The 25,941-nt window shown below is 55.1% G+C and overlaps 1 protein-coding gene across 3 annotated transcripts in view; it reads left to right on the top strand.

Moving 5' to 3' along the window:
- CDH22 (cadherin 22) overlaps window positions 1–25,941 on the top strand; it is a 122,256-nt gene that overhangs the window by 50,341 nt on the left and 45,974 nt on the right. For all 3 annotated transcript variants that reach the window (XM_060619634.3, XM_060619638.3, XM_060619644.3), the window contains exons 2-4: window positions 4,042–4,695; window positions 12,963–13,257; window positions 25,460–25,579. In XM_060619634.3, coding sequence (XP_060475617.1) covers window positions 4,441–4,695; window positions 12,963–13,257; window positions 25,460–25,579 — 670 coding nt within the window. In that variant the 5' untranslated portion in view covers window positions 4,042–4,440. The remainder of the gene's footprint in view (window positions 1–4,041; window positions 4,696–12,962; window positions 13,258–25,459; window positions 25,580–25,941) is intronic.

The raw sequence follows: 25,941 nt of genomic DNA, 5'->3' as shown, positions 1-25,941 counted from the left end.
AGAAAGAGCAAATCCCCCCACTCTGGCACCTACCCTGCTTTGTTTCCCTCGATAGCATTTACCATGATCTATCATGTTATTTATTGGTTTCTTTATTTATTTGTTTACCGTCTGTCCCCCATGAGACTTGCAAGGGCGAGGACTCTACCCGTTTCTTGTTGTGCCTAGAGCAGCACAGAGTGGAAATTCACGAATATTTCTGGAATGAGTGAATGTGCACCACATACACGCACACACGCTGACGTCCATGATTGCAGGCACAGGCCCACACACACAGGAACCACACACGCGCACACGGGCCCCAGAGCACATGGGTTATAGGAGCAGAGGCTGAAGAGTGGAGAGAGCACAGCCGACGTTTACTGAGCCAGCCTGGGGCTTGGCTTTTAATCCCACTTGGGATTAAACAACTGCGCGGCAGGTTGAGACCTGCAGCCTAGAGAAAGCCACCAGCATGCCTAAGATCTCCTGGGAAACGCTGGCAGATGGGAATGCAGGCCCGAGGCTCCACAGTGGCCCCCAGTGAAGGACCGAATGCCAGGACAGGGTCCTGTGGTCACACCCACTCAGGAAACGCAGCTGGAGCAGGAAAGGGAGGAAGGGAGGGAGAGAAGAGGCCGAAGTGGCTGCAGGAGTCCTGGCAGGTGGCTGGGGACCCTGACCAGGCCAGCGCCTGAGAGAGGCCCAAGTGGACGGGATGAAGGCCTGGGGAGGAGACACAGGTGGGGGGCTCGGAGGGCCCCCCTCAAACCATAGTGCTGGGTGTGCCCTGCCCAAGGGGGCCCAGCCAGGGCGGCAGGTTGGGGCCGAGATGCAGCCACCCTTGTCCTGCCCAGCATGTCCCCCCACCGCCCGGCACGGGGCTGTTATCGCTGAGAGGGGTGACTTTTCCTAGTCCTTCAAAGGTGCCCCACGCCAAGGGGAATCCAAGCCTGGGTTCGAGACCGCACTCCTCCACTCTTGAATTCTGCTTTCTCTAAAGTGAAATTTGACCTCTGGCCTTTGCCCCCACCATAGACCTTCCACAGAGCGCTCCTTCTTCCCCAAGAGCCCGAATTCCATGGGTCCAAATCCTTCTTGCACTTGAACTTCAGGTGACACCTCCTCTACCCCACAGCCCACTGTGTTGTGCTTGGCCCTTCTGTGCTGAGGGCCTTCCATCACGAAACCCCCTTATGGCCATAGACCGTTTCGGTCTCCTGTGGTTTTTATTGTATAAAACTCCCCCAAGCCCTTCTCTGCACACACAGAATAAAACGGCTAACTCATCTGCAGCCACCCTCTTGCTCTGCACCAGCCACAGTGGCCTCCTTCCTGTTCCTCAGCTTATTCCAGCCTCTGGACCTTTGCACGTGCTGTTCCCTCTGCGTGGAACCATTTTGTGCCAGGCTTCTTCTCATCCTTCCAGATCAGCCAAATTATCACCTCCTCTGAGAGGCCCTCCCTGATATCACATCTAGAGTAAGACACCCACTCCAGCCCTTCCATCATTCTCTTCCTCCCCTTTTCCTGTTTTGTATTCCTTCGTAACGCTTCTCACCCCCAGAAATTATATGGTAGATTTCTTTCCTTTATTACTAGAAGGTCAGCTCCAGGAGGACCAGGACTATTTCGTTTATTGCTTTGTCTCCAGGGCCCAGCACAGGGGCCGGCATCAGGGAGGTGTGGTAAATAGTTGTTGAAAGAGTAAATGAATAACCAGAAGAAATGCATCTCTCTCCTGATATACAGCTGAGCAACTGATTGTACCTTGCGGTCTTCACAGAGAAACGATTTTGAAAGTATGTTGAATGAATGAATGAATGCATGCATTTCTGTCTCCCCACTTGTAGTAGATGCTAGTGTTTGATGAACGAATGAATGATAGAATGTTTGAAAAGGTGGTGTAAAGAAAGGAAAGGAAGGAGGGAGAGCGGCGATGGGGTGCCTGCAAACACGGCGGGGGGGGGGGGGGAATCTCCCATTGTTCCCACCTCCTGCGCCTCCGCAGCTGTCCCCAGGGGTGGCCCCAGCGCCCCCCCCAACCCGCCCTCCAGCCGGCCCCTCCCCTCTGCGTCCCTGCAGGGCCCTGATGGGTCCTGGAACTGCCTGATGGAGTCAGGGGAACAGTTCCTGCCGAGCCCGCAGGGAAGTCATAAGCTCCAGGAAATGAAGGCTGCTGAGCGATGCCTCCTCTCCTCACCCATAACTCCAACCTCATTACGACCGGCCCAGGCTGTAACGTGGGGAATCAGAGCAGGCTCCCCAGAGGCCGGAGCACATCTCCGGGATCACAGAGCAGGGCCCCAAGGGGAGGGGGGTGTCTTCAGGCCTCAGCTCTGCCTTCACGCCCAGGCCCTACAGAGCCGGTGAGGAGGGGGTGGAACGGGGTGCTGGGGGTGCTCGCAGCAGGGTCACGGGCCCTCCTGACCTCCCTTAGTTCAGGGTGGGGCCTGCAGGGAAAGAGGGACCAGCATGTCCGGGACTCCTCCCTCCTCTCCTCCCCAGGGGCCGTGAGGCTCTCAAATGCAGCGTCAACCTCCTGCGTCCCCCTTTCCAACAGACTCCCTACCCGGAACCCCTTTCGTAAGGAAATTCTGGTGCCCGTGCCCGGCAAGAGCACTGGGGAATCAAGCATCTGCAAAACGGGTATAAGACACCAACCTTCACAGCTGCCGTGACTCACTCAAGTCAGTTAAAGGGATGAGAACTGGCCTCTTTGGTGCCGGCTCATAGGGGGTGGTCTACATTTCTTCTGCCCCCCGAGATTCCAGCCACCTGGGTCACCCGCAGGTGGACCTCTGCCCAGCCACACCCCTCATGCTTCCAACCTAACTCCCCCCACCAGCAGGACGCCTCCTAGACTGCCTGCCTCTGCTCCTCTGCCCTTTCTTCCTACCGGCTCAGATGCCCCCTTTTCCGAGAAACGGCCCTAATTCCCTCCCACCCACCTTCCCCTTGCAGACACAGGTGCCCACTCCCTTCCCGGAGCCCCTCTTACAGCCCTGCTCACACTCCACCTGGCATTTAGGTTGTTATCGGGAGGTCTCGTCCCCACGCCTCTAAACTGTGAACTTATTTTTGTCCAGCCCAAACCTGGCCAAGCCGATGCCCCGTGGAATTGAGTTGTTGAACTGAGCTGAACTGGGCTTGGGGAGAGGGGTGGAGATTGAGCCCCTCACCTCCACTCACTCTTGTCGGTGCCTAAAATACCTCCATTAAAGCGGCATTGCTGTCCCCTGTAAACACCCACATTAAGCCATTATTCATCATTATGGCTTGAGTAGGAGTTAGTCCCTCAGATCCTTTTTTGCTGAAAGCAGGATCTGATGGAGGGGTGAGGGAGGGAGAGATGGATTGATCTGGGGACCGCGGTGCTGGTCCAGGGTGGGGGTGGGGGGGAGAAGTGTGTCTCAGACCCTGCAAAAGGAATGTTTTCTGGGGGAATGTGGAGACACCATGGTAAGCCCAGAGGGCTTGTGGCCCTGCCCAAAGTCACTCGACACCTCCAAGCAAGGCCGTTGGGGACTCATGTGCCCCATCTCTGAAAGGGGCTGTGCAGGGACGAGCAGGAGATCCGAGGGTCTTCCTTGGGCTCCTGGTTTGGATGAAGTGACCTCTCACCTGCTGTGAGAAGGCAGGAGTGTGGGTAGCCCTTGAAGACCCCTTCTAGAAGGACCTGCTCCCTCTCTGGGGCAGGGGATTTCCAGGGGCTGGGCTGGGCTAGATAGATTGTCAGCCAGCGTCAGGGGGCGCAGCTGGTAAGGGCCCTGCTCCGGTGGGCATGGGGGCTCCTGGAGGGAGGACCACGGGGAAGGAGCCGGACCCAGGCTGTGAGAAAGTGGGCGGAGGCTGAGAGAGGACAGGTGTGTGATGCGAGTTGAAAGGAAGGATCCAGGGCTGGGGACTGGGGGTGGGCAGACCAGACCCTGGCCCAAGAAGGCCGGGATCACGATGGGTCACAGCAGGTGTCTAATTAGTACCTAAAAGAAGAGCCGTCGACTCAACCGGCCCTGCCACCACAAGGCGCCCCCCCTGACGTTTCTTTTGTTTCTCTCGCAGGCTCGGTCCGGTCGGGACGGCCCCTAGTCCTCCAGGGACCCGCCCGGCCGCAACCAGCACCCCTCCGCGCGGGGACCATGGCGCACGGCTGTCTCGGGAGCCGCGGGGGCGCCGCCTGGTGATCCGGCCGCGGCGGCGCGAGGGGGGCGCGGGCGGGGACCCCGGGGGCCAGTCCATGCCCCGGGAGCGGCCGCGCCCCCTCCCCCTGCAGCCGGGCTCCCCCGCCGCTGGGCGGCGCGCAGGGCCGCGGGCCTGTCCGGGTGCCCCGTCGGGGGCGGCGCCCCGGCGGCCGCGCTGAAGCCACCATGTGACGCGGCGGCGCTCCGTGCTGCCACCGAGCGGCGACGCCCCGGTGCCTCCCGTCCATGCTCCTGGGCCCCGGCCCGGCGCACGCCAAGCATGAGGCCGCGGCCCGACGGTCGGGGGCTCCGGGCGGGAGCCGCGCTGTCGCCCGCGCTGCTGCTGCTGCTGCTGCTGCCGCCGCCGCCGCCGCTGCCGGGACGCCTGTGGGCGGCGGGCACACCCGCGCCGGCGACGCCCGGGGCTCGGCAAGACGGCGCGCCCGGCGCGGGCCGCGTCAAGCGCGGCTGGGTGTGGAACCAGTTCTTCGTGGTGGAGGAGTACACGGGCACCGAGCCCCTGTACGTGGGCAAGGTAAAGTGGGCCCCCGCACCCGCTGCCCCGCGCCTGGACCCCGGAGACACCCACTGGGAGGCGCGAGGGACCCCAGCTCCCCTAACCCCCGTCCCAGTCCCTGGTGCCTCCGCCCAGCCGCGCCCCGCCTGGGGCAGACGACGGGGTCCTGCCCGCCGCTTCCCTCCCCTGCCCCACGCACGCCCTCCTCCGGTCCCTCTCCCCGGTGCGTCTCGGAAGAGTGCTAGTAGGTAAACCCAGGCCCCCCGTCTTGTAGCCCCGTGCATCTAGAATGTAGGAGCAAGTTTGCAGATCTGCTCGTGTCACACACATATTCTCTCCACTCTGCTTAAAATTCTTCAATAGCTTCCCACGCGCTTGGGGTCAAGTCCAAATTTCGTCCCGTTGCCCACAGAGATCTGGCTCCCCCTGCAGCCCCATCTGCCACACTCCTCTGAGTTTCAGTCCCAGGGCTCTCCCGCTGGCCCTTACAGTGCCCCGCCCAGTCCTGCCCCCGCCTCTTTGCCTGGGTTATTTCCTCCCCGGTAACAGGTCGGTCCTGCTCTTTCTGCTGATTACACTATATTGATACTCAGGTCTCCACTCAAATGCCACGTCCCCAAAGAAGCCATCCTGACCACACCAGGCGTGGACAGATCCCCTGTGTGTGGCCATCCCTCCCTCTCATGTGCCCTCCAAGGTCTCCATAGCTTTCCTTCATAGCACTTAATTAGGCATGTGTTTGTTTGTTTATTTTTCCAATTAGACAAACTGTTCATTGAATTAATGAATGAATGAATGAATGAAGAATGAATGAAAGTGACTTTCTCAAACTCCCTGCCTAAATGCTCATGAATGTGCCTAAAGATCTGTGCCTTCAGAGTGTATGAAGCTGGGAAGGACTTTTGTTCAGGCCTTCCAATCCCTAGCCCCTCATGGGTGTGATGCTGGAGCCTCTGCCATTTGGAGGCTCCCCAGAGTAGCAGAAATGCTCTGGTTACAGGGTAGCACCTTGCACTGAGCAGACGGTCAACAAACGGTATCTGTTGGCTGGCTTCATGGAGGAGAAAAACACCTGAGCTGGGTTTTGGTGTATGAGTAGGAGTTCATCAGGCTGATGAAGAAGAGGGCATAGCCTCTGCAAAGACTTGGAGGCCTGAAGGAGGCTGGCTTATTCAGAGGCTTGTCAGCAGTTGAGATATGGAGGCAGAAGCTGCTTCTAGGGTACAGTTCTCTGGTTTCTGCTGAGGCCGGTCAGCCTTCCAGGAAGTTTTGGTCAGCAGACACGGGGAAGAGACCAACTCTGGAGTTGCCTGTGTGCTTAACGAGTCTGAGAATTGGGAGACTGACCAACGTGCTCATTTTGGAGGCTCAGGGATCAGGGAGCGGAGGAAAGCCTTGATGTAAATCTCTAGGTTTGTCTTGCAAGAAACCTAGATTTTCTTTGGGTCTAGACACAGTAATCCCTGGTCCTTGGCTACTTTCCCTCCAGACGTGGCCTCAAGGTCACCTAGCCAACTAGTGGCAGAGCCGAGGACTCCTGACTCCCAGCCAGGGCAGTGAGATGGCGGGGCTGGCAGAATGGAGTCAGGGGGGTGGGGAAGAAGGAACCAGTACCGTCTGGGCCGTAGCTGATGGTGAGGAAAGCTAAGAAGGCAGGCTCGGGGGCCAGACGCACCTGAGTTTCGGGCCTGGTTTTGCCAACCCGTGAACCATATTACTTTGACCGAGTTGCCTCACCCCTCTGAACCTGTGTCTTCATCTGTAAGAGGGCGGCTACAAGAGCCCGCGTCCTAGCGTTGTTGAAAGGATTAAGGAAGAAAACAGCCTATTCGGTGTTCAGCCTGCCACATGTTCGTTGTTGTCTCCTCCTCATTCTCCTCTGAAACACTCTCCCAGACATTCTCCAAACCCCTCCCAGACATCCAGGCCTGGGAGATGGACTTGGGTCCAGGAAAACCCCAGAGAGACGGAGAAGGGCTCGGACACATCTGCCTAAACGTCAGCTTGATGATCTCGGGTACCTGGGCTCTGTTGTCTGCCTGGCCACTGGGGCTCTGAGGCCTCCCCAGCCACCCAGGTCCTGCAAGGATGAAGGAAACCCGCCCCTGATTCAGCACTTTGCACTGCATCCGGCCAGGCGAGCCATTAGCACGCGTGGAACCCTACCTCTGTCTCCAGAAAACACAGTCTGTCGCCTTACTAAGTCCCTTCATTATAAGGCTGGGAAACTGAGGCCTGAGGCAGAGAACATCACACCAAGGTCACCTAGCAACGTGGTGACCAAACCAACCCAAGGGACCCGATATCCCGACACCAGCTGCGGGCCCAGTGCAGTGTAACTGCCCTTGGCTGTGAGCCAAGCACCGTGCCCCGCCCCGGTGTCCTTCTTCTCCTTGAGGCAGCCTCTCCCAACATCCCCACTGCTGTCACGACGACGGTGTTATCCTCCCCTCTGGCATGTTCACCCCGAGCCCCCCTCTCTTATTCCCAGAACCCACCTCTGTGCGGGGAGGAGAGAGAAGTTTCCACCCCTTTGCAAACATTTGCCCAGAGCACGCTTTCTTCGGAAAAGCAGCATACAGCGTGTGGCTCAAGGGGGCCGCCTGGAGCCAGGCAGCCGGGCTCGGATCTCAGCTCTGCCCCTTACTGTCTCTCTGATCTTGGGCACGTTATTTAACCTCTCTGAACCCTGGGTTCCTTATCTGCTGAGACAGGCTGTTACTATCCCCTCCTCAAAGGGTTGCGGTGAGGGTTCCCCGAGTTAGCTTATGTCAAGGACCTAGCATAGCTCGTACCTGCACCTGGCATGTGCTCCGTATTAGCTTTTATTATTAGAGGTCTCGCCTGGTATTCCCACCACCTCGAGCCTCCCAGCTACACAGACGCTACAAACCTCTGCCCCAAACCCCGAAAGCCTTCTTGGCAACCCGATGTCCTGCTTTCTCACCACGAAGCGGTGCGGGAGGGGTGAGGGGGGTGGGCAGGGGGCAGATGGTCTCTGAATATTCTGTATTCAATAGGAATATGAAGAACATGAGCTTGGACTTTTAAAAACCACCTGTCTCCTTTCCAGCCGAGCCCCACCTTCGTGTGGGCGGTCGTATGTGCACACACGCATACACACACACACACACACACACACACACACTCATACCACACTCTCTGGCTCTTTGGGAAGCAAGGACTTCTCGTTTCCGTGAATTCACTGCTTCCCGGTCCCCCGCCCCAGGGAGCCGCTGGGAGCATCCGTCCTTGTCGAATTCCAAAGGTAGCTTAGCAACAGCACCATCCGCCGAGTAACCCCGGGCGCCCAACGGTAACCTATTTTACAAGCGCCTTCTTCATCACTCACCGCCAGACTCCTGTCGGCACCCGGCACCCGCAGGAACCGCCGGGGCCCCCGTAGCGGGTAGTGGTCGCCACCCAGGCCCCGGCCCCGCACCGGCGACTCCCTCCGTGGTCCTGCCGCCTCAGCAGCCCGGCCCACCTCTTCCAGGAACCTTCCCGCAGCACCCACCCTCAAATCAACCTCCCAGATTTCCATACAATCTGGGTACTTTGACTAATCCCTTTTCCGAACTGTAATTTCCCCCGGGTCTTCTGTCAGCTGGATGTGGATTTTGTAGGATTTTTTAATTTTTTTTTTTAAAAAAAGATAGAATTATGGGGTCAGCACTTATGACCAACTCCTGTGGGCGGTGAGATCTATTTTAGATATACAGCAGGATTAAAGTGGGGAGGAGAGCAGATTTAATTAAGTTGCTAATATTTAAAGAAAATTGATGAACTCCTGGTTTACGAGAAGCACAGGCGTGAACAGACCCCCTCATTCTGGGGGGGGGAGGCTTTTTATTTGATTTGCTTTCCGTTTAAATCCTGGACTCGTTTTATTTGCGTAGCTGCGCTGTCCGTTTAATTGTCTTTAATAAGGAAAACGTACCTCTGCTTGCATTTAATTTTGATTTAATTAGGAGGAAGTAATTAATGGCCTCATAAATCCCATTTTTCAGTTCCCCCCGGGATGAGAAGCCATCACTCTTGTGTTTTCCACATTGTTTATGATCAAGGGCTGGGGCTTGAGGAGGGGGAATTTCCTCTGGGCCAGTCCACACTCGAGGAGGAGGCCGTGGAGGAAAGAACCCAGGATGCAGAGTGAGGCCTCAGGGTTGCCTCTTGTTAGCTGTGTGACTTTAGGTAGAATATAGGCCCTCTCTGAGCCTCGGCTTGCCAATCTGTGCAGTAGGGAGAGAAAAACCTCTGATTCACAAGATCATAATGAGACATCAGTGAGGCTACGGTAAAGGGTCTAGACGTGTGTCTGGTGGCTCTTCTCCACCTGGGCTTTAACAGTGATCGGATCCTCCAGAAATCCCAGAAGGCAGCTGGGGAGGCTTACTGGCAGCTGTATGTTTCGTGTTCATTTATTCAATACGTTTTGGTGCCAGGCTGTGTGCTGGGTCCTGGGTAGATGGAAACGAACAGCCACATGCTTGGTCCTCAAGGCGCTCACGTCTCACACTCACACGTGCATATACTCTTGCACACATGCACACGCACACACTCGTTATCTCACTTCCCCCGTACTTTCTCTGCAGGCCCAGGCATGGGGAGTTCAGCGGCCATGAATCAAAGTTAGTCCACACCCCTGAGGCTCAGGACAGCTGGGGAGACAGATGTGCGACACTGAGGTGTTTGGCGGAGTGTGGAGCGGGGGGGGGGGGGGGGGGGGGGGGGGGGGGAGCGTGCGCAGGACGAAGTGGGGGTGGGGGGCACCTCAGAGGGTTGCCTGAAGGAGAAAACAAGCTAGGTTTAAAAGACAAGAAGGTAGGGGCGCCTGGGTGGCTCCGTCGGTTGAGCATCTGACTTCGGCTCAGGTCATGATCTCGCGGCTCGAGAGTTCAAGCGCCGCGTTGGGCTCGCTGCCGTCAGCACAGAGCCCGCTTCGGATCCTCTGTCCCCTCTCTCTCTGCCCCTCCCCCACTCATTCTCTCTCTCTCTCTCTCTCTCTCTCTCTCTCTCTCTCTCAAAAACGAACATTGAAAGCAGACGACGGTACTAGAAGGTACTAGATGATGCCCCTGTCTCTCCGTCAGGTCAGGATTTCAGCCTGTGGTCTTGTGTCAGGAGACCGGGACGAAGGGTGACCCTTACTCCCTCCTGAGACCGGGGTGGGAAAAGGAGACTAATTTGCATCAAACACCTACCATGTGCCAGAAGCTTCCACACATTGTCTCATGGATCTTTGGAGCACAGGGGAGCAACAGCGTGTCCTTTACAGATGAGAAAACTGAGGCTAGGAGAAGGGCAGCTTCTGGCTCAGGGCCACGCAGCAGGGCAGTGGAGAGGCTACTCCGGTGGCTGGTCCTGAAGCCAAAGCCCGTCACCTCTCCTGATCTGTGACGTGCAGTCCTCTCCCAAATGATGGAAGAGAGGCTCAGGTAGAAGAGGCCGCCTGTGACTGGGGCCGGGACGAGGCAAACGGTGTGTGTGTCCAAGCCCCCTCCTCCAGCCAGACTGACAGATTCGCAGGGGCCACAGACGGACAAACTGCACTTTGGAGTCAAACAGATGTAGGCCCAGCTCAGTCTCCTCACCTGGGAAAGGGGGATACATTGATGTCCATCTAATTCCATCGCGGAATTAGATTTCTACAGAGGCCCCACAGCACATCTGGCACATAGTAGGTGCTCTGTCCATAAGAGCACTGTCCCCCAGCCTCCACTCACAACCGAGAGTCTTGAGAAGTGTCCTTCTGGGATAGAGACCCAGGTGCACTTTCTGACTCCGGAGCTGGGACCCAGGCAGGCTGGGCAGGCAGCCCCAGCCAGGCCCAAACCCGCAGCTCTGAGCTCTTGGTTCTGGCCCACGTCGCTCAGCCCGGTCTGACTCTGCAGTCCCCGGAGGGTAGCCACTGGGCCACCGCGTAAGCCCCAGGTCGTTCTTCACAGAAGAACATCGGTGACATCACCACTGGGTTCCGCTCCCTCCTCCCCACCCGTCACTCGTGAGTGATCCCTGCCCGGAGTCTGAGTTCACATGTAAGCAAGTAAGGTCTGCAGGGACAGGATAGAGAGCCAGGGGACAGAAAGGGAAGGCGGCGATGATCTACAGAGGGTTCGGGTCATTATGAAGTGCTCTCCTTTAAACCTCACTGCACCTGTGCCAGAAGGGTTTGATCTAGTTTTTCAGGTGGGCGAACGGACTCAGAGAGGAAAAATGAACAAGCCCACGATCCCAGCGTGGGTGAGTGATGGGATCAGGAGATCGGCTTCCCGAACTTAGCTGTGTGACACAGTGAATGACTTCCCCTCTCTGTGCTTTAGTGTTCTCATCTGAGAAATGGGGAGAATAATACATTTCCTAGGGCAGAGCTGAAAACTACTTAGATTATAGCTGTTAAGAATCACCCCCCAGGCTGTCTGTTCCACCACACGGCTCAGAAACGTTCACTGACACAACAAGCAGACAACACGTCTGATTGGAAAGTGCGTGGAGGCACTCGCAGACGGAACGAGCTGACCCTCTCCTCTCCCCATCTCCCCTGGGCAAAGGTGGAGGGAAGACATAAACAGCAAACAGGAGAGACGGGTCTCCTCATCCCCAGCACTGCCGATGATTCAGGGCTGACGTCCTGAGATAATTTTATTGGGGGCATTAAACTGAGTTATGAGGTTTTTACAATCCAGCCACTTATGAGAAATCTATTAACAGTAACTGGACAGGAAGAAGGCTTCTCAGTGGAGCCCAGAACGGGCATTAATTGGGGCAATCTATAACAGGACGGGGACCCGGAAAGGTTCCACCAGACGCCTCCATTTACTCCCCGCAATTTCTGCTGAGAATCAGCAGACTCGCCAAAAAGAGAGAGATGCCCATTAATCGGCTAATGAAATATGAAAATGTTTATGGGCCATTCAATCTTCCAAATGGCACTTCTATAATCCACCTTTCAGACACAGAGTTCCACCAGCAGAATTTATACCCGGGTTCCTCCCGCGTGGCAAGGGGTGGGCTTTCGTCCCTCTCCGTGACGACTTCATTGGCACCTGTTATCCTGCTGAGTGGGCTGAGGTACATGGCATCCTGGCCCGAAAGGGGCCTTAAGGATTCTGTCATTCGCATTCAATCTCTGTGGAAGCTTAGAGCGGGGCAGGGACCCCCCCAAGGTCACCAGCTTCATTGGATGATTTTCCCTGTGCTTAGAGCTGCCTCAGAAATTAGGGCATTGCAGGATCAGGACCTAGGTGTTTCCGTTTCGGAGAATAGCCTTCCTCCTGGTCCCTTGCCTAAGAAATCTGAGTTCAGTGAAAACAGCCTGGGCTTTGGAGCCTCACAGTGCCTGGATTAAATCCCAGTTATATATAGCTAACATTTAGTAAATAATATAATAATAACGATAGCTACCATTTATTGGACACTTATTATGTCTCTGGCAGGGCTGATTTTCAGCTGGTACACACCAGTACAGTTGAGCCGGTCGTTAAGATAGTGGAAAGGTAAATAATCTCTCTCCTCTCCCTTGGCCCCAGTTGCCTCAGCATCTTGGACCTCTCCCTGATCCCGTAGCCACAGGGTCCTGCCTGGCCCAGCAAGGGCCCTGCTGCGATGCCAGGGCAGTGCCCCCGCCGTGTTGGCTGGTAAATATCACGTGCCCCGTGGTGCCAGGCAAGTCCCCCAGCACCTCGAGGAGGGAGGTGTCCGTGTGATCCACGTGTTACAGAGGAGGTGACCGGGGAGGCCCAGAGAGGTGCAGTGACTTGTGCGGGGACACCCAGGGGGATGATGCTCTAGCCAGGGCCACGTCGCACTGCCTCCTCCTCCCCGAGGGCTGCTCCCAGAAGGCTTGACGACGGAGTGAGAAAGCCCAAGCCGGAGGCCAGATCAGTTCCTCTAGCTGTCTGACCTTGAGCAGACCATCCCACTACTCTAGTCCTGAGGAGGAAAAGGAAAAAGAAAACCAGCTGTAAAATAAGGATAGAAAACCTACTCTAGCAGGTCGTTTTTTGTTTTTTGTTTTTTAAAGAAGTACGTGAATTGCTTAGCACAGCTCCTGGCACGGAGGAGGTGCCCCTTCAGTGTGCATTCCCTTTCCTCCCCCCTCCCTTTCTCTGCTCCCTGTCCCCACCACATGCCAGGCTCAGAGTCTGGCGGGGGTTGGACCTAGAACTCGGGATGAGGTCAGAGACAGCCATTTGGAAGCTTGTTCGAAACGCGAGCGCCGAGGCCCCCCCCTCCCAGACCCACTGACCTGCCGCCCCCCCCCCCGCCCCCCGCTGCCTCCCCAGATCCACTCGGACTCGGACGAGGGTGACGGGGCCATCAAGTATACCATCTCAGGCGAGGGCGCTGGGACCATCTTCCTGATTGATGAGCTGACGGGAGACATCCATGCCATGGAGCGCCTGGACCGGGAGCAGAAAACGTTCTACACGCTGCGGGCTCAGGCCCGGGATCGCGCCACTGACCGCCTGCTGGAGCCTGAGTCGGAGTTCATCATCAAGGTCCAGGACATCAACGACAGCGAGCCCCGCTTCCTGCACGGCCCCTACATTGGCAGCGTGGCTGAGCTCTCACCCACAGGTGGGCGGCGGGCTCCAGAGGCGCGGGGCTGAGCCAGGGCGTGGGGGAAGGGGAGCTACGGGGCTCTGAGTGGGAGCCTGCTGTGGGGACTGGCTGACACCCTAGAGGGGCAGGAGAGACAGGAACCGCTGCTCCAGGCAGGCAGGGGGTACGGGCATGAGCCCAGGTGCCCGCAGGGGCTCAGGCATAGTTATGACCCGGTCACAGCTGCGCCCCTGAACAAAGGCACACACATGACCTCGGGCACATTCACGGACACAGACCCCACACGGACACAGCCCTACGTATGGACGCAGCGACACCCTGGGACACGGACACGCCCCACGTGCAGTCACGCACACGGGCCCAGCCCCACTTACAAGTTCGGCTGACCTGCACACGGCCCTTCCCCGGAGCTCAGCCCCACGCAGACCTCGAACGGCCCTTGGCCACGGCCCCTACACAGGCGCGGGTGCACCTGCCCGCAGGCACACCTGTACCTGGAAACCGCCAGAGCCGAACACAGCTGAAACGAGGCCCAGCCACACAACCAGACATGACCTCACCCCCAGCACAGCCACATAGGACCCCACTCAGGAAACAGCCCCTCACACACATGGAGCTGACTCACAGACACAGCCACCCCTACAGAGACACGGGCAAGAGCCACAGACAGACGTTACCCTCCGCGGGCCAGGCTCCACCAGAGTGTAGCTCCAGGAGGCCATGAATGTGGGTGCAGGCTGCTGTAAATACACACACACACACACACGCAGGTCCGCACGTATGCCTGGTGTGCATGTGCATTCACACGTGAGTGTGCAGTGACCAGATGTGGCTGGTCAAACGGCACTTTAAGGCCTGTGCGTGCACAGGACGTGCTATGTGTCTGTTTGAGTGCATTCATTCATTCATTCATTCACTTAACAAGCATGTACAAGGACCTACTATGTGCCAGGCACTGAGAACATGGCATTGAAAAGGCAGACAAGTCTCCCCATCATGGAGGATACTTTCTGGCTGAGGAAGACAGGCGGGAAGCAAGTGAACACACACGTCATTGGTCTGGGAAGGCTTATCTGAGGAGATGACATTAAATGGAGGCCTGAAGGTTGTGAAGGATGGGCCCTGGGGGAAGAGCATTCCAGGCAGAGGGAACCGTAGCTACAAAGACCCGGAGGAGAAGTGGAGAGGCGATCGGGTCGTGCAGCCCTGTGGACCATAGTCAGGGCTTTGCCTTTTATGCTGAGCGAGCCGGGAAGTCAGTGGAGAGGCTTGTTCAGAGGACGGATACAATCTGACTTAGTTTTAACAGGATCCCGTGCTGTTCTGTGAAAAATAGATGGTGGTGGGGCTGGCAGTGGGGCAGGGACAGAAGCAGATTGCCCGTTGAGAAGGATATTGCAATTACCTGGGCAGGAAATGATGGTGGCTTGGAACGAGGTGGGACCAGTAAGGGTATAGAGAAGAGGTCGACTGTGAGGTGTATTTTGAAAGTAGAGCTGAAAGCATTTGCTAATGGATGGGATGCAGGGTGCGAGAGAGAGACAATTCGGGGATGATTCCCGAGATTCTGACCTGGGCGATTAAACTGATGGGATTTCCATTTACTGAGACGGGAGGAGCAGCTGGAGGAATAGGTCTGGAGGACGGAGGGACATCAGGAGTTGGTTTCCATCGTGCTGAGTTGGAAGTACTGATGAGACAGCCAAGCAGAGACCTTGCGAAAGGCACTTCAATATATAGGCTCGGTGGAGAGATAAATCGGAAGTTGTCAGTAGCAAAGACCCGTGGACTTGCAGAGCCCAATGATTACCTAGAAATCAATTTTGAAAATGGGGGAAACTGAGGCTCAGAGGGGCAGTGATGTGTCCGTGGTCACACGGCAAGTCAGGGGCAGCTCAAGCCCCTGACTTCCTTGGTCCTGCAGCCCCTACTCACCGACTCAGACTCTGGCCCTGTCTCGCTTCATCCCAAACGGACCAGAAAGACCAGAAAAGACCAGAAAGGTGGTAAGAGATGAGGCTGGAGAAGGAAGCAAGAACCATACCCGAAGGACTTGAGGGAGGCACCGAACCTGGGAAAGACTTAAGCAAGGGAGCGATGGGCATTTAGAAAGCTCCCTCTACTACAGTTCGGAGAACGGGTGGGGACAGGGGACTCAGAGGGAGGCATCCACCAGGCATCCACCACTTCACTCCCACTTCAACTCTGAGAGATGGCAAGACTGATGGTAGCATCCCCATTGGACAGATGGGAACGCTGAGGCTCAGAGAGGAGAAAATGTGCCCACCGTCACACAGCAAGTCAGTGACTGAGGAAGTCAGGGCTTGGGTCCCAGACTGTTGGAGTGGCAGTGTCTCTGTGTCAGACTTGGGGGAACCAAGGCCGAGAGAAGGGCAAGGGCACCTTCAAGGTCACCCAGATTGTTGGAGGCAGAACCACCCCCCCGCACCCGCCACTACCGGGTTCATGAGTATCAGCCCCAGGCGCCCCTGTGCTGCCTCACCTCCCTCTCCCAGCCTACTGACTCTGACATTCAGCTCAGGGAAGAGTCGGGCATGGGGACTCAACTCGGACAAGCCAAGGAACCCAGGAGGGGGAGGGAGGAAGCAGAAATTAAATTAGTTTATTTCATTTGAGCAACTTTTTGAAGGGGAAGCAAATCTGACACCGGGGTGCTTGCGGAGACTGCAGGCAGCTTTGAAAATCAGTCACAATTACTGAGCCTCCTGATCTGGGCTGAGGAGGGCGGGCCCGACAGGCGGCACCAGGATCTGGGCAGCTTCGGAGATCAGAGGGAGCAGGGACGCAGCTTGGGACATGAAAGGCGGCGGCACTCGCAAATTAAACCGCTCACAGCTTAAAAAGGAAGGGAAGTGTGCCGGGGGCCTCCGATGAGCCACGCTTCTGAGGAGGGGCAGCCAGGCAGGCTGAGCCTAATGCGGTGAAGCAGGTCCTGCGGCGACAGTCAGGAGGCCTGGCTCCCTACGTGACCTTGGGCGAGTCCCTGCCTCTCTCTGGACACAAAGTGTTCTTCTAAGCACCGAAGGGGTTCGTTCACGCAACAGACATTTACTGAGTGCCTACTCTGTGCCAGGCGTTGGGGATGCTTAGGAAACCTACATACATATACAGCAAGGAGACAGACAAGAAAGAAATAAACAAGCCACTATAGCATCAGCCCTGTGGTCCAAGTGCTGTGAAGCTAAGGGAACTGGGCATTATATTGGGGGAGTGCTATTCTAGAAAGAGGAGTCAGGGTGGCCTTTTTTTTTTTTTAATAAAAGAGGAGATTTGAAGGAACCAAGGAGCTATGTGAAACAGTGGCTTAATACTTTGTTGTGCACCCACATTACAGTGTATTGTTAAAATACAGACTGATGCCCCTATTCCCCCCAGGGTTTTTGATTCAGCAGGTCTGGGCTTTTAGAAATGTTTGCATTTTTAAAAAATTCCGAGGCGATGCTGCTATTGCTGGCTCAGGAACCACACTTGGAGAATCACTAAGCTGGAGGGAGACTGTTCAGGCAGCGAAAACAGCAAGTGCAAAGGCCCTGAGGCAATAGTGTGTTTGTCACGTTTGAGGAATAGCAAGGGGTCAGTGTGGGTGAAGAGAGGAGTAAGAGAGGAGGGGAGGGTGTCCAATGAGATCAGAAGAGGTTCCGGAAGCCAGATCATGTAGGACGTTGTAGCCATTGAAAGGATTTTGGTTGTGCCGTGACCGAACTTATACTTTTAAAGGCCGACTTGTTGGCCACCATGTTGAGAATAGACTTTCGGGGACACACTTGGAAGTAGGGAGATCAGCGCGGAGGCAGCTGCAATCGTGCGGGCGAGAGAGGTGAGGCTGATTCGTAGGCGAGTGTAGGGTTTAAGAAGCAATGGGATTCCGGATGCCTGTTGAAGGTAGAATCAACGGGGTTTGGGAGGGATTGGATATTGGGGGTGAAAGAGAGACAAGGCAAGGATGATGCTGAGATGGGGAATGCTCCAGAAAGAGCAAGATTACAGCACAAAATTAAGACTCCACTCTCAGACATGTTAACATTAAGACGTCTACCAGAAATGCCAGTAGAGTCGTCAAGGGGACAGTTGGATCTCTGAGTCTGGAGGTCAGGAGCTCGATCAGGGTCAGAGATTCAACTGTGGAAGTCATCAGCAGAGAGGAGGAACTTAAAGGTCGAGGCTGGATGAAACCAACAAGAGAGTGAGTTTCGAGAGAAAAGACTTGCACTGGACAATCGCTTCATGTTGGGGGCACCAGACCCCTACCCACGAGTGTCACAACCTGGCCAGGGGACAGCAAGTCTCCGCAGGGCTTTCATGCACGATCCAACTGCACCTACTTATTAATGCCAACTACGTATAAGACAGTATGCTTGGCACTGTTGAGGATGCAGAAATGAGAAGTTCAAGCCAACACACATCTATTAGCCACTGCTTTATTCTGGGCACTGCAGGGGATGTAAAGATAAGTAATTGAATTAAATCCACAAATGTTTATTAGCACCCATTATGTACAAGGCCTCCAGTATACTTGGCTCTGTCGGGGTTGCAGAGATGAGTCACCTAACTTAGCAAACATTTATTAGCACCTACTTTATATATATAGCCCCAAGGGGGTAGAAAAATAAGCAATTGCTTTCAATTCAATAAACACGTGTTAGTGCCTACTGGGTACATGGCAACTTTGCTAGGTATGTGGGGATGGAGAGATGAGCAAGACACTCCCCCTGACCTCAAAGTGGTGTCACATCAGTTTCGTCTCTGGGGCCAACTCCGGTCGATTGGCAATGACTGTAGGGTTGTGTTGAGAAGGAGTCTGAGGCCTCGTTCAAACTCTGGAGAAAACGCCACAATCGATTAGTGATGTCTGCTGCGAGCAAAGGCAAGAGAACGGGGTGGCTCATTTGAAATTTTTTTTTTTAACGTTTATTTATTTTTGAGACAGGGAGAGACAGAGCATGAACAGGGGAGGGGCAGAGAGAGAGGGAGACACAGAATCCGAAGCGGGCTCCAGGCTCGGAGCTGTCAGCACAGACCCCGACGCGGGGCTCGAACTCACGGACCGAAAGATCGTGACCTGAGCCAAAGTCGGACGCTTAACCGACTGAGCCACCCAGGCGCCCCGGGGTGGCTCATTTGGCAGAGGATTGGCATTGTTGGGCCCTGGGACTGGGGCTCAGTGGGCTGTGGAAATGGGCAGGGGCTCTGCCATGGCTGGTTTTTCCACGTATCCCAATTCCTCTGTGAGCAGCATCTTTAATAGATGGAAAAGAGGCCGTTTTGCAGTACAGTCCACGCTTCTTGGGACATTTACTAAATAACAGCTGTCAGCCAACACTGCTTTCGCAGAGCTATTTCCCTTTATCCTCACAATCCTGGGGAATAAGCAGGGCAGGTATTACTGTCCTCATTTAACCAATGAGGAAATAAATGCCGAGAGCGATAAAGTAACTTGCCTGAGTTTCCAGAGTAAGAGCTGGGGCCAGAACCGGACCCAGAACCCGGAAACGGAACCCAAGCCACTGGCCTCAGCCTGTGTGGGAAACAGCCAGGCACAGGGCCTTGACGGCTTGCAAAAAGCGCTTTCACGTCCCTGATCTCCTTTCACTCCCCCGGGCACTCTCGGGTCAAGTGCTGACATGCCCATTTCAAAGCTGAAGAAACTGAGGCTCATGAGGGGAAGGAGATAAAAATTGGAAGAACGTACTCTCTGACTGCTGAATCCTGTGCTAGGGGGAGGGGGACGGTGGCAGGGAGGAAAGGAGGAGGGCAGGAGGCAGTGTGTTCCCCAAGGGTCTCATTTGGGGAGGGCAGCAGCAAGCTGGGAGCCTCCGATTGTCCTGTCTGCAGCCAGAGAGAGTGTGGCTCAGCAGCCCTCGGGCCCAAGCCAGGAATCAATCGCTGGCCTCTGCAGAGACAACTTCTAAAGATGTTTTTAATTAAAGTCCAGGAAGATCTATACGTGCAATATCTCCTTGCCTAGCAACGGCACTGGCTCTCACCACCCAGGATCGGCGGGGGCGGGGGTGGGGGGCAGAGGACAGGAGATTTTTTGGTGGGGAGAGGTGGCAGAGAGGAGCAGAGGCCCTGGCCCTCAGGAGTCGTCCCCATGGCCCAGGGAACCCGGACAGTGAAGACGGCATCCCTGCCTTTCTTTGTCGTTTCCATCAACAAATTATTCAACAAACACGAGCACCATCTCTAGGCCAGGCCCCGTGCAAAAGGGTATGGCACACAGTGGGTGCTCTGTAGATGTCGGATGACTGAATGGAACTGAACTGTAAGAAAAAAAAAAATGTTTGCTTTCTGCAACAGGCAGAGGGATCCTATCGCAGACACTTGCAATGTTTCTGTCCCAAACAAACAAGGTGACCAGACTACTTACTAGAGGGTCCCCTTTAAACATGGGAAGGACAGAGAGCACAAGGGTCTCACACTGGAATGGAGGAGAGTCCTTTCTCTCAGGGGGACAGATTAGGCTTCCACAAATATTCAAGGGTTGCCTGCACGGGTGAGTCCGTGGCTGGGACCTATGAGGAGAAAGGGAGGGGACAGTGTCACAGAGGTCACTGGAGCCCCTGGAGAAGTGTGTTGGCAACATAGGGCAGCCTCGTCCAACGGAGCCAGAATTGTTTCTTCTTTTTGTCCCCCCTCCCACTCTCTCCCACTCTCCTCTTGCTTAATATGTATCTCTGCCTGTCTCTGTTTCTATATAAGTCTACTTTCTGACTTTATCTCTACATTTCTACTTCTTTCTGTCACATTCCGTGTTCCACTTTCTCCCTGTCTCTATGTATCTCTGCCTCTCTGCTGCTCATCTCTCTGTCTCTGTCCTAATTTCTCCCCATATGTCGGAGTATCTGTTTTCCCACTTTTCTTGCTGCCCGTCTCTCTGAATCTCTGCCCCTGTAATCCCTTGTCTCTCTGTCTCTGACCCATTTTCGAGCCCCTTCTCTCAGTGCCACCCTCTCTGTCACTTGTCTCTGGGCCTGCATCCTCCCCCTCTATCCCTCTATCCCCCTCCCCTGCAGCCACACTCCTGCATTCTCCAGCAAGTCATTAGGCTGCCCTGGCTGGGCGGGCGAAAGCTGTGGAGGCCAGCCCAGTGAGCCGCGTTATAAGTGATGATCAAAGAGGGAGCTGGGAGGGAGAGTTTGAGAAGGGGTTTGTTTCCCGTGTAATCTGAACGTTCCCAGGGACTCGACAAGTGGTTTTTAATTTTTAATAGAAAGCATTCCGCGCCGTTCTGCCAGCAGCAGGGGGTGGGACTCATTTTTTATAAATGTTTGAGAAGCTAAATGTGAGCTGAGGGTTTCCCCAGGCCCAGCAGGGCAGCAAAGGGAGGTAGCGAAGAGGCAGGATGGTAATAATTACAAACATCTTCGTAATAATGACACTTGGTCACCTTGTTTGAGGACTCTGTTCTTTTCCAAAGTGCTTCTTCTCTTTCATCTCATTAAAGGGCCTCCCTCACCCAGGGAGGCAGGAAGGAGGAGGTGTTATCTCCATTTCACAGAAGGGAAACTGAGGCCCAGTCAGGTTACTTTTCCCACAGCCATGCAGCTGAGGAGTCGGCGGGGATGACTTCCTTAAAGTCCCCTCCATACAGCACCACCTCCTTCCTGAGCTAACTGGGACTCCTCCTGGGAGTCCCAGAGCACAGATAGTCAAGTTGAGGGGACAAGAAAAGAAAGAATTCTGGCCTGGGAACCAGGCCCTGGGTTCCAATTCTGACTCCATGACAAACCATGTCAGAGCCACCCAGATAAACCAGAGATGAGGGGTGACCATGTCCCCCCCCCCCCCCGATAATGGTGCCCAGGCATCTCCTACTCCAGGCCGAGGACGCAGCCCCAGAGACCTTCTGACCATGCAGAGAGAGGAGAGAGGAATAAACGACTGAGCGCTGCTACATGGTCAGCTTTAGCAGCCGGGTAAACCCATTATCTCTAGTCCTCGGAGCATCCCTGAGAGGCAGAGGGGCGTCCTCTAGATTAAAGGTGAGGAAAGAGGTCAAACAGGGAGAAAGATCTGACCAAGGGCACAGAGTGAGGAAGTGGTGGGATTTGAACCCAAGACTCACTGGTGCCAAAGCCCACCCAGGGTCATCTCCTCGCAGGAGGGTCTGCTGTCTCATGCTGGTTTTGCCTGGGAGGAGCACTGCTGACTTGGTGGCGTGTGTCACCCTTACTTCTTCTTTCCAGGTTCCGGTCTCAGTACAGGTGCAGTGAGTCCAGGAGGGTGACCTGGTGGCTCCAACAGACCTGGGTTTGAGTCCTTCCCTACCACTTACTAATGGTAGAACCTTGGGAGGGTCATGGAGCAAAGGCTCAATGACTCAGTTTCCTCATCAGTTCAATCAGGGGTTTGGTTTAGGGCGTCTGTTCTTAGCCTGGGATGCACTTTAGAATCACTGCGGGAGCTTTTAAAAATACCCTTGCCTGTGTTCCACCCCAGGAGAGCGCTGTTGAATTGGTCTGAGGTGGGGCTCAGCATCAGTTTTATTTTAAAGCTCCTAAGAGATTCTAATGTGCAACCACGTTGAGAAACACTGGTTTCTGTGCTCCCCAAGGACCAGCCTTTCCATAGCTAACATTCCACATGGAACCCTGGGCCCTGAGATCCTGTTTTACCCAAGAATCACTTGGGCAACCCTTCCTATGCCAGCCTATAGGCCCTTGACCCCATGTAGCTCAACAGCTGGCTGGCATAAGCACCACGACGGTGACCAGCTCATCCTAGCCAATCCCAGTCCTGCCTCTGGAAGTCTGAGCTTGAACCAGCTGTTGGGCAGGAAGAATCCTGAATGCAGCTCCTTGCCATTCCCCTCCTCTACCCTCCCTCTCCTTTCTCTGACTCTTCCCTCTCTCACTTGCCTGTCCACTTCGACTCTTATTGACCTCCTACTTTATAAGGCCAGACACATGTGAGTTTTGATATCAGATCGGCCTGGGTTTGAATCCTGCCTCTTGCCAGGTGAACTTGGCCAGGCGCTGTCCTCAGTTCTGAACATGGGAAATCTATTTGTGTTCTCACAATGATCCTGAGAGTTTGGGAGTAATACTACCCTAATTTCACAAATGAGGAAATTGAGGCACAAACGGCTTCATTACCTCACTCAGCCTCATTTCTCTGTCTGTAAAGGGGAAATCTTAATAGAGCTTACTTCAAGCTTATTTTGCAAATTCCATGAGATAATATACGTAAATGGCTTATTGTAGTATCTAGCACAACGTAGTTATTCAATAAATGTAATCTATCATTATCATCGGATAATGATATATAATAGTGGGTTTTGTTATCACTTATTATTAATTCACATTTTCACCCTTCCCTGTGCATAGCAGTTTCCTCATCTGTAAAATGGGACTGATGTAGGATTGTACTATGCTTGTTCCTATCAGCTCACAAGAGAGAAATATTGATTTTCTGTTTTGTGAGCAAGTTGATCCACATTGGTAGCTTGAAATTGGCCCTGGTGAGAGTATTTGGAAATCAACACGGAAATCAACAAACACTACAAAGCAGGGCCTTCCTCCCCACCCATCTACGCCTTGGAGACGATGGTTAAACATTTACCAGCACAACAGTGCATCCACATCATACAGTTGACCTGAGGACTAAAGGAGGGATTGGACATGATGGTCATTATAAAATACAAACTGCTGAATGTAGGGGGTATGACCCCGAGGTGGCCTCATAGCAGCCATAGGCCTGGCACCCTTTTCTCTGCTCGTTCTGGGCTACGGCTGACTTGTGAAGAAAGTAGGAGGGGGTCTGGAGCTAGGGGAGCCAGTGGTGAATCACTGACCCTTCACCATCCCCACGTGTCGGCATTAACTGTAATGGCTGCAATAAAGAATCCTGGATTGGGGAAATGATTCCATCATCCCCGCAGGAGTCCCTGGGATGCAGCCAGGGAGACAGGGAGAGAGAGGGAGAGAGAGAGAGATCAACCATGTCCCTGGGGAGTCACTCAGCCTGACATTGTGCCTTGTCCAAGGGTGGGGGGAACAGGCAGAGGGGAATGACAGGGAGACCCTCTCTCATAACAGTTACAACAGCTACTGTTTATTGAGCACCCACCATGAGCCTGATGCTTTATGTATCTTCTCCCTTTGCAGCATGTCTGTGAGGGAGGCATGATTGTACTATTGTATACTGGCGTGCCTCTGCCTCCGAGACAACAACAACCTGCATTTACGGAGTTCTTAGCAAGGGCCAGGCACTGTCCTCGGTGCTGAACATGGAAATCTATTTGAATTCTCAAAACCAATCCCAGCAGTTCGGTAGTGCTATCATCCTCAGTTCACAAAGGAGGAATTTGAGGCACAAAGGGATTTGGGACGTGTTCAAGGTCAAACTGCTAATAAGTGGTGGAGTCATCACTGATCATGATTAAGTACCCTGGGCCACCATCCCCGGAGCCACTCTGCCTGTGCTGACTCTGCCACCCAGGAGGGCTTTGGTCCCAGAGAGTCCTGGGCTCAAATCCCACCACTTCCTCTCTGTGTGCTCTTGGTCGAGTCTTTTTACCTGTTTGGCCTGTTTCTTCACCTGTACCCTGAAGGGGCCCACTGTGCCTCTCAGAAATACTATGAGGATTAGAGATGATGGATTTAAGTGGCGGGTGAAGCTGGACATTCGCTTCTCTGGGCAGCCCTGACGTGGTTGACATGGAACCACAGCCGCCAAAGAGAGGCGCATTGCAGGGCCGGTTTAAGAGGCTCAGGCTGGGAGGGGGGACACGGAGAGGGAAATGAGAAATGCAAAAGAGTGAAAAATAAATACATGTGTCTGTCTGGAATGATCGAGGGCCCCAGGCTGGAGGCGGGAGAGGCGGGCGGCAGGCTGGGCTTAGCAGAATTGCTGCAGTAGCATTTCCAAAGCCTCACTCATTAGCCAAGCAGTGAATGGGCCTCCCCTCCCAGCGTGCCACCCTGCTGGCCCAGAGAGTCCAACTTCAGCCACAGGAGGGCCCCACCCAGAACCTCATCGGGTCTGGGCGCCATCCCCTCCCTAGCAGGGCACTCAGAAGGCAGCATCTGCTGGAAGTGAGGTCTGAGTCTCATCCCCTTGGGTGAAACTTGAGGTCTCAAGTCTCATCCCCTTGAGGTCCTGAGGGCCCCCCCCCCCCGAGATTCCTCTTGGGTCTTCTACCTCACCCCCTGCTTTCTGGAAAGGTTCAGATGGCCCAGAAGGCTTTGCCTGTGTCTCCATCCAGCCCCTCCCCCACCCCTCCCCTCACCCCCATCCTGTCCAGCCTCACGTCCCAAGCCCTGATTTCGTCAAATTGAACATGATGTCAAATTAGAGCCATCTCTGGGACAGGCCGAGAGAAGCTCCCAGTTTAATGAGGCAGCGTCGAAAATCAATAACTTAATTGCCGCTGTTTGATGGACTTTTATCCAATTTATACTCTCCCCAGCAGCCTACGTGCAGAGCGTGCGGAGCATGTGGAGAAGTGTGTGTGTGTGTGTGTGTGTGTGTGTGTGTGTGTGTGTGTGTTTCTGGGGGCAGGGACAGTCTGGGCACCTAGGGGGAGGGGCGAGGAGGGCAGGAGGGCCCATAGCCAACTACTTTCCAAAGGGAAAGCTGGGCCCTGCCATCCTCCTGCCCCAGATCCAAATGACACTGGCCTCTGAGCCCCAGGGAACTTGGTTATCCTCTGGGCTGCCCCAACTCTCATCGGGTTGGAGGGGGAGGAAGGGAGGAGAAAGAGAATTCCCTTGAGAAATCAGGAGGGGCTGGGGTGGGTAGGGAGACCCCTGCTTTGTGAGTCAGGTGCCTGGTTTCCAGTCCTGGCTCTAACCCTGACCCTAATGGCCTTAACTGACGAAGATGACCATTGCCACCACCCACTGAGAGACGGAGCCTAGTCTGCCCTGAGAGTTTAAAATGCATTCCCTCGACGTTAAGAGCCAAGGACTACCCCCATTTGCTGACGAGGAAGCAGATTCAGAGAGGCTGCCTTCCTACAGCTGGGAGCCACCAAAGGGAGATTTGAATCCTGCTCTGATTCCATGGTCATGCTTGAGCCACAGGAAGGCCCCAGATCAGGAAGCGGGTTGGGAGTCGGTGTGGGGATGGGGACTGTGAGGGGACTGGCCATGACCTCCAGCCCGCATCTCCTCCCCCAGCTTCCCTGGGGTGGGGAGGACAGGCACAGCGGCCCCCGGGTGACCCCCCGTCTCTCTTGGTCCCCCGGGCCCAGGCACGTCGGTGATGCAGGTGATGGCCTCGGATGCGGATGACCCCACGTACGGCAGCAGCGCTCGGCTGGTGTACAGCGTGCTGGACGGCGAGCACCACTTCACCGTGGACCCCAAGACCGGTGAGGGGCGGGGCCAGGCCAGAGGGGCGGGGCCTGGGCGCACTCGGAGGAGGGGCGTGAGAGGGCGGGGCCAGAGGGCGGGCCAAGGTCTGCGATGGCCGGAGCGGGAGGCGTGTTGCCTGTTCCAGGGTTGCAGAGAGGGAAGGGCGGCCAGACAGAAAGAGCGAAGGGCTGAGGGACAGAAAAGAATAGGCCCGGGAGCGCCGGCAAGACTGGCAGAGAAACAAAGAAGCAGGATGCGGCCACATGGGGCGCCCTGAAAGGACTTCGGAGGTCCGAACTGAGCGGCCCTCGTGTCCTTGGTGCCAAACTGAGGCTAGTGTGGTCTGCAGCCCTTAGGGGGCCGGTCGTACGTGTATTCG

The sequence above is a fragment of the Panthera onca genome, chromosome A3 (assembly GCF_046562875.1).
Source record: "Panthera onca isolate mPanOnc1 chromosome A3, mPanOnc1 haplotype 2, whole genome shotgun sequence".
NCBI classification, from domain to species: domain Eukaryota; kingdom Metazoa; phylum Chordata; class Mammalia; order Carnivora; family Felidae; genus Panthera; species Panthera onca.
This window is presented reverse-complemented; position numbering and strand designations above follow the sequence as displayed.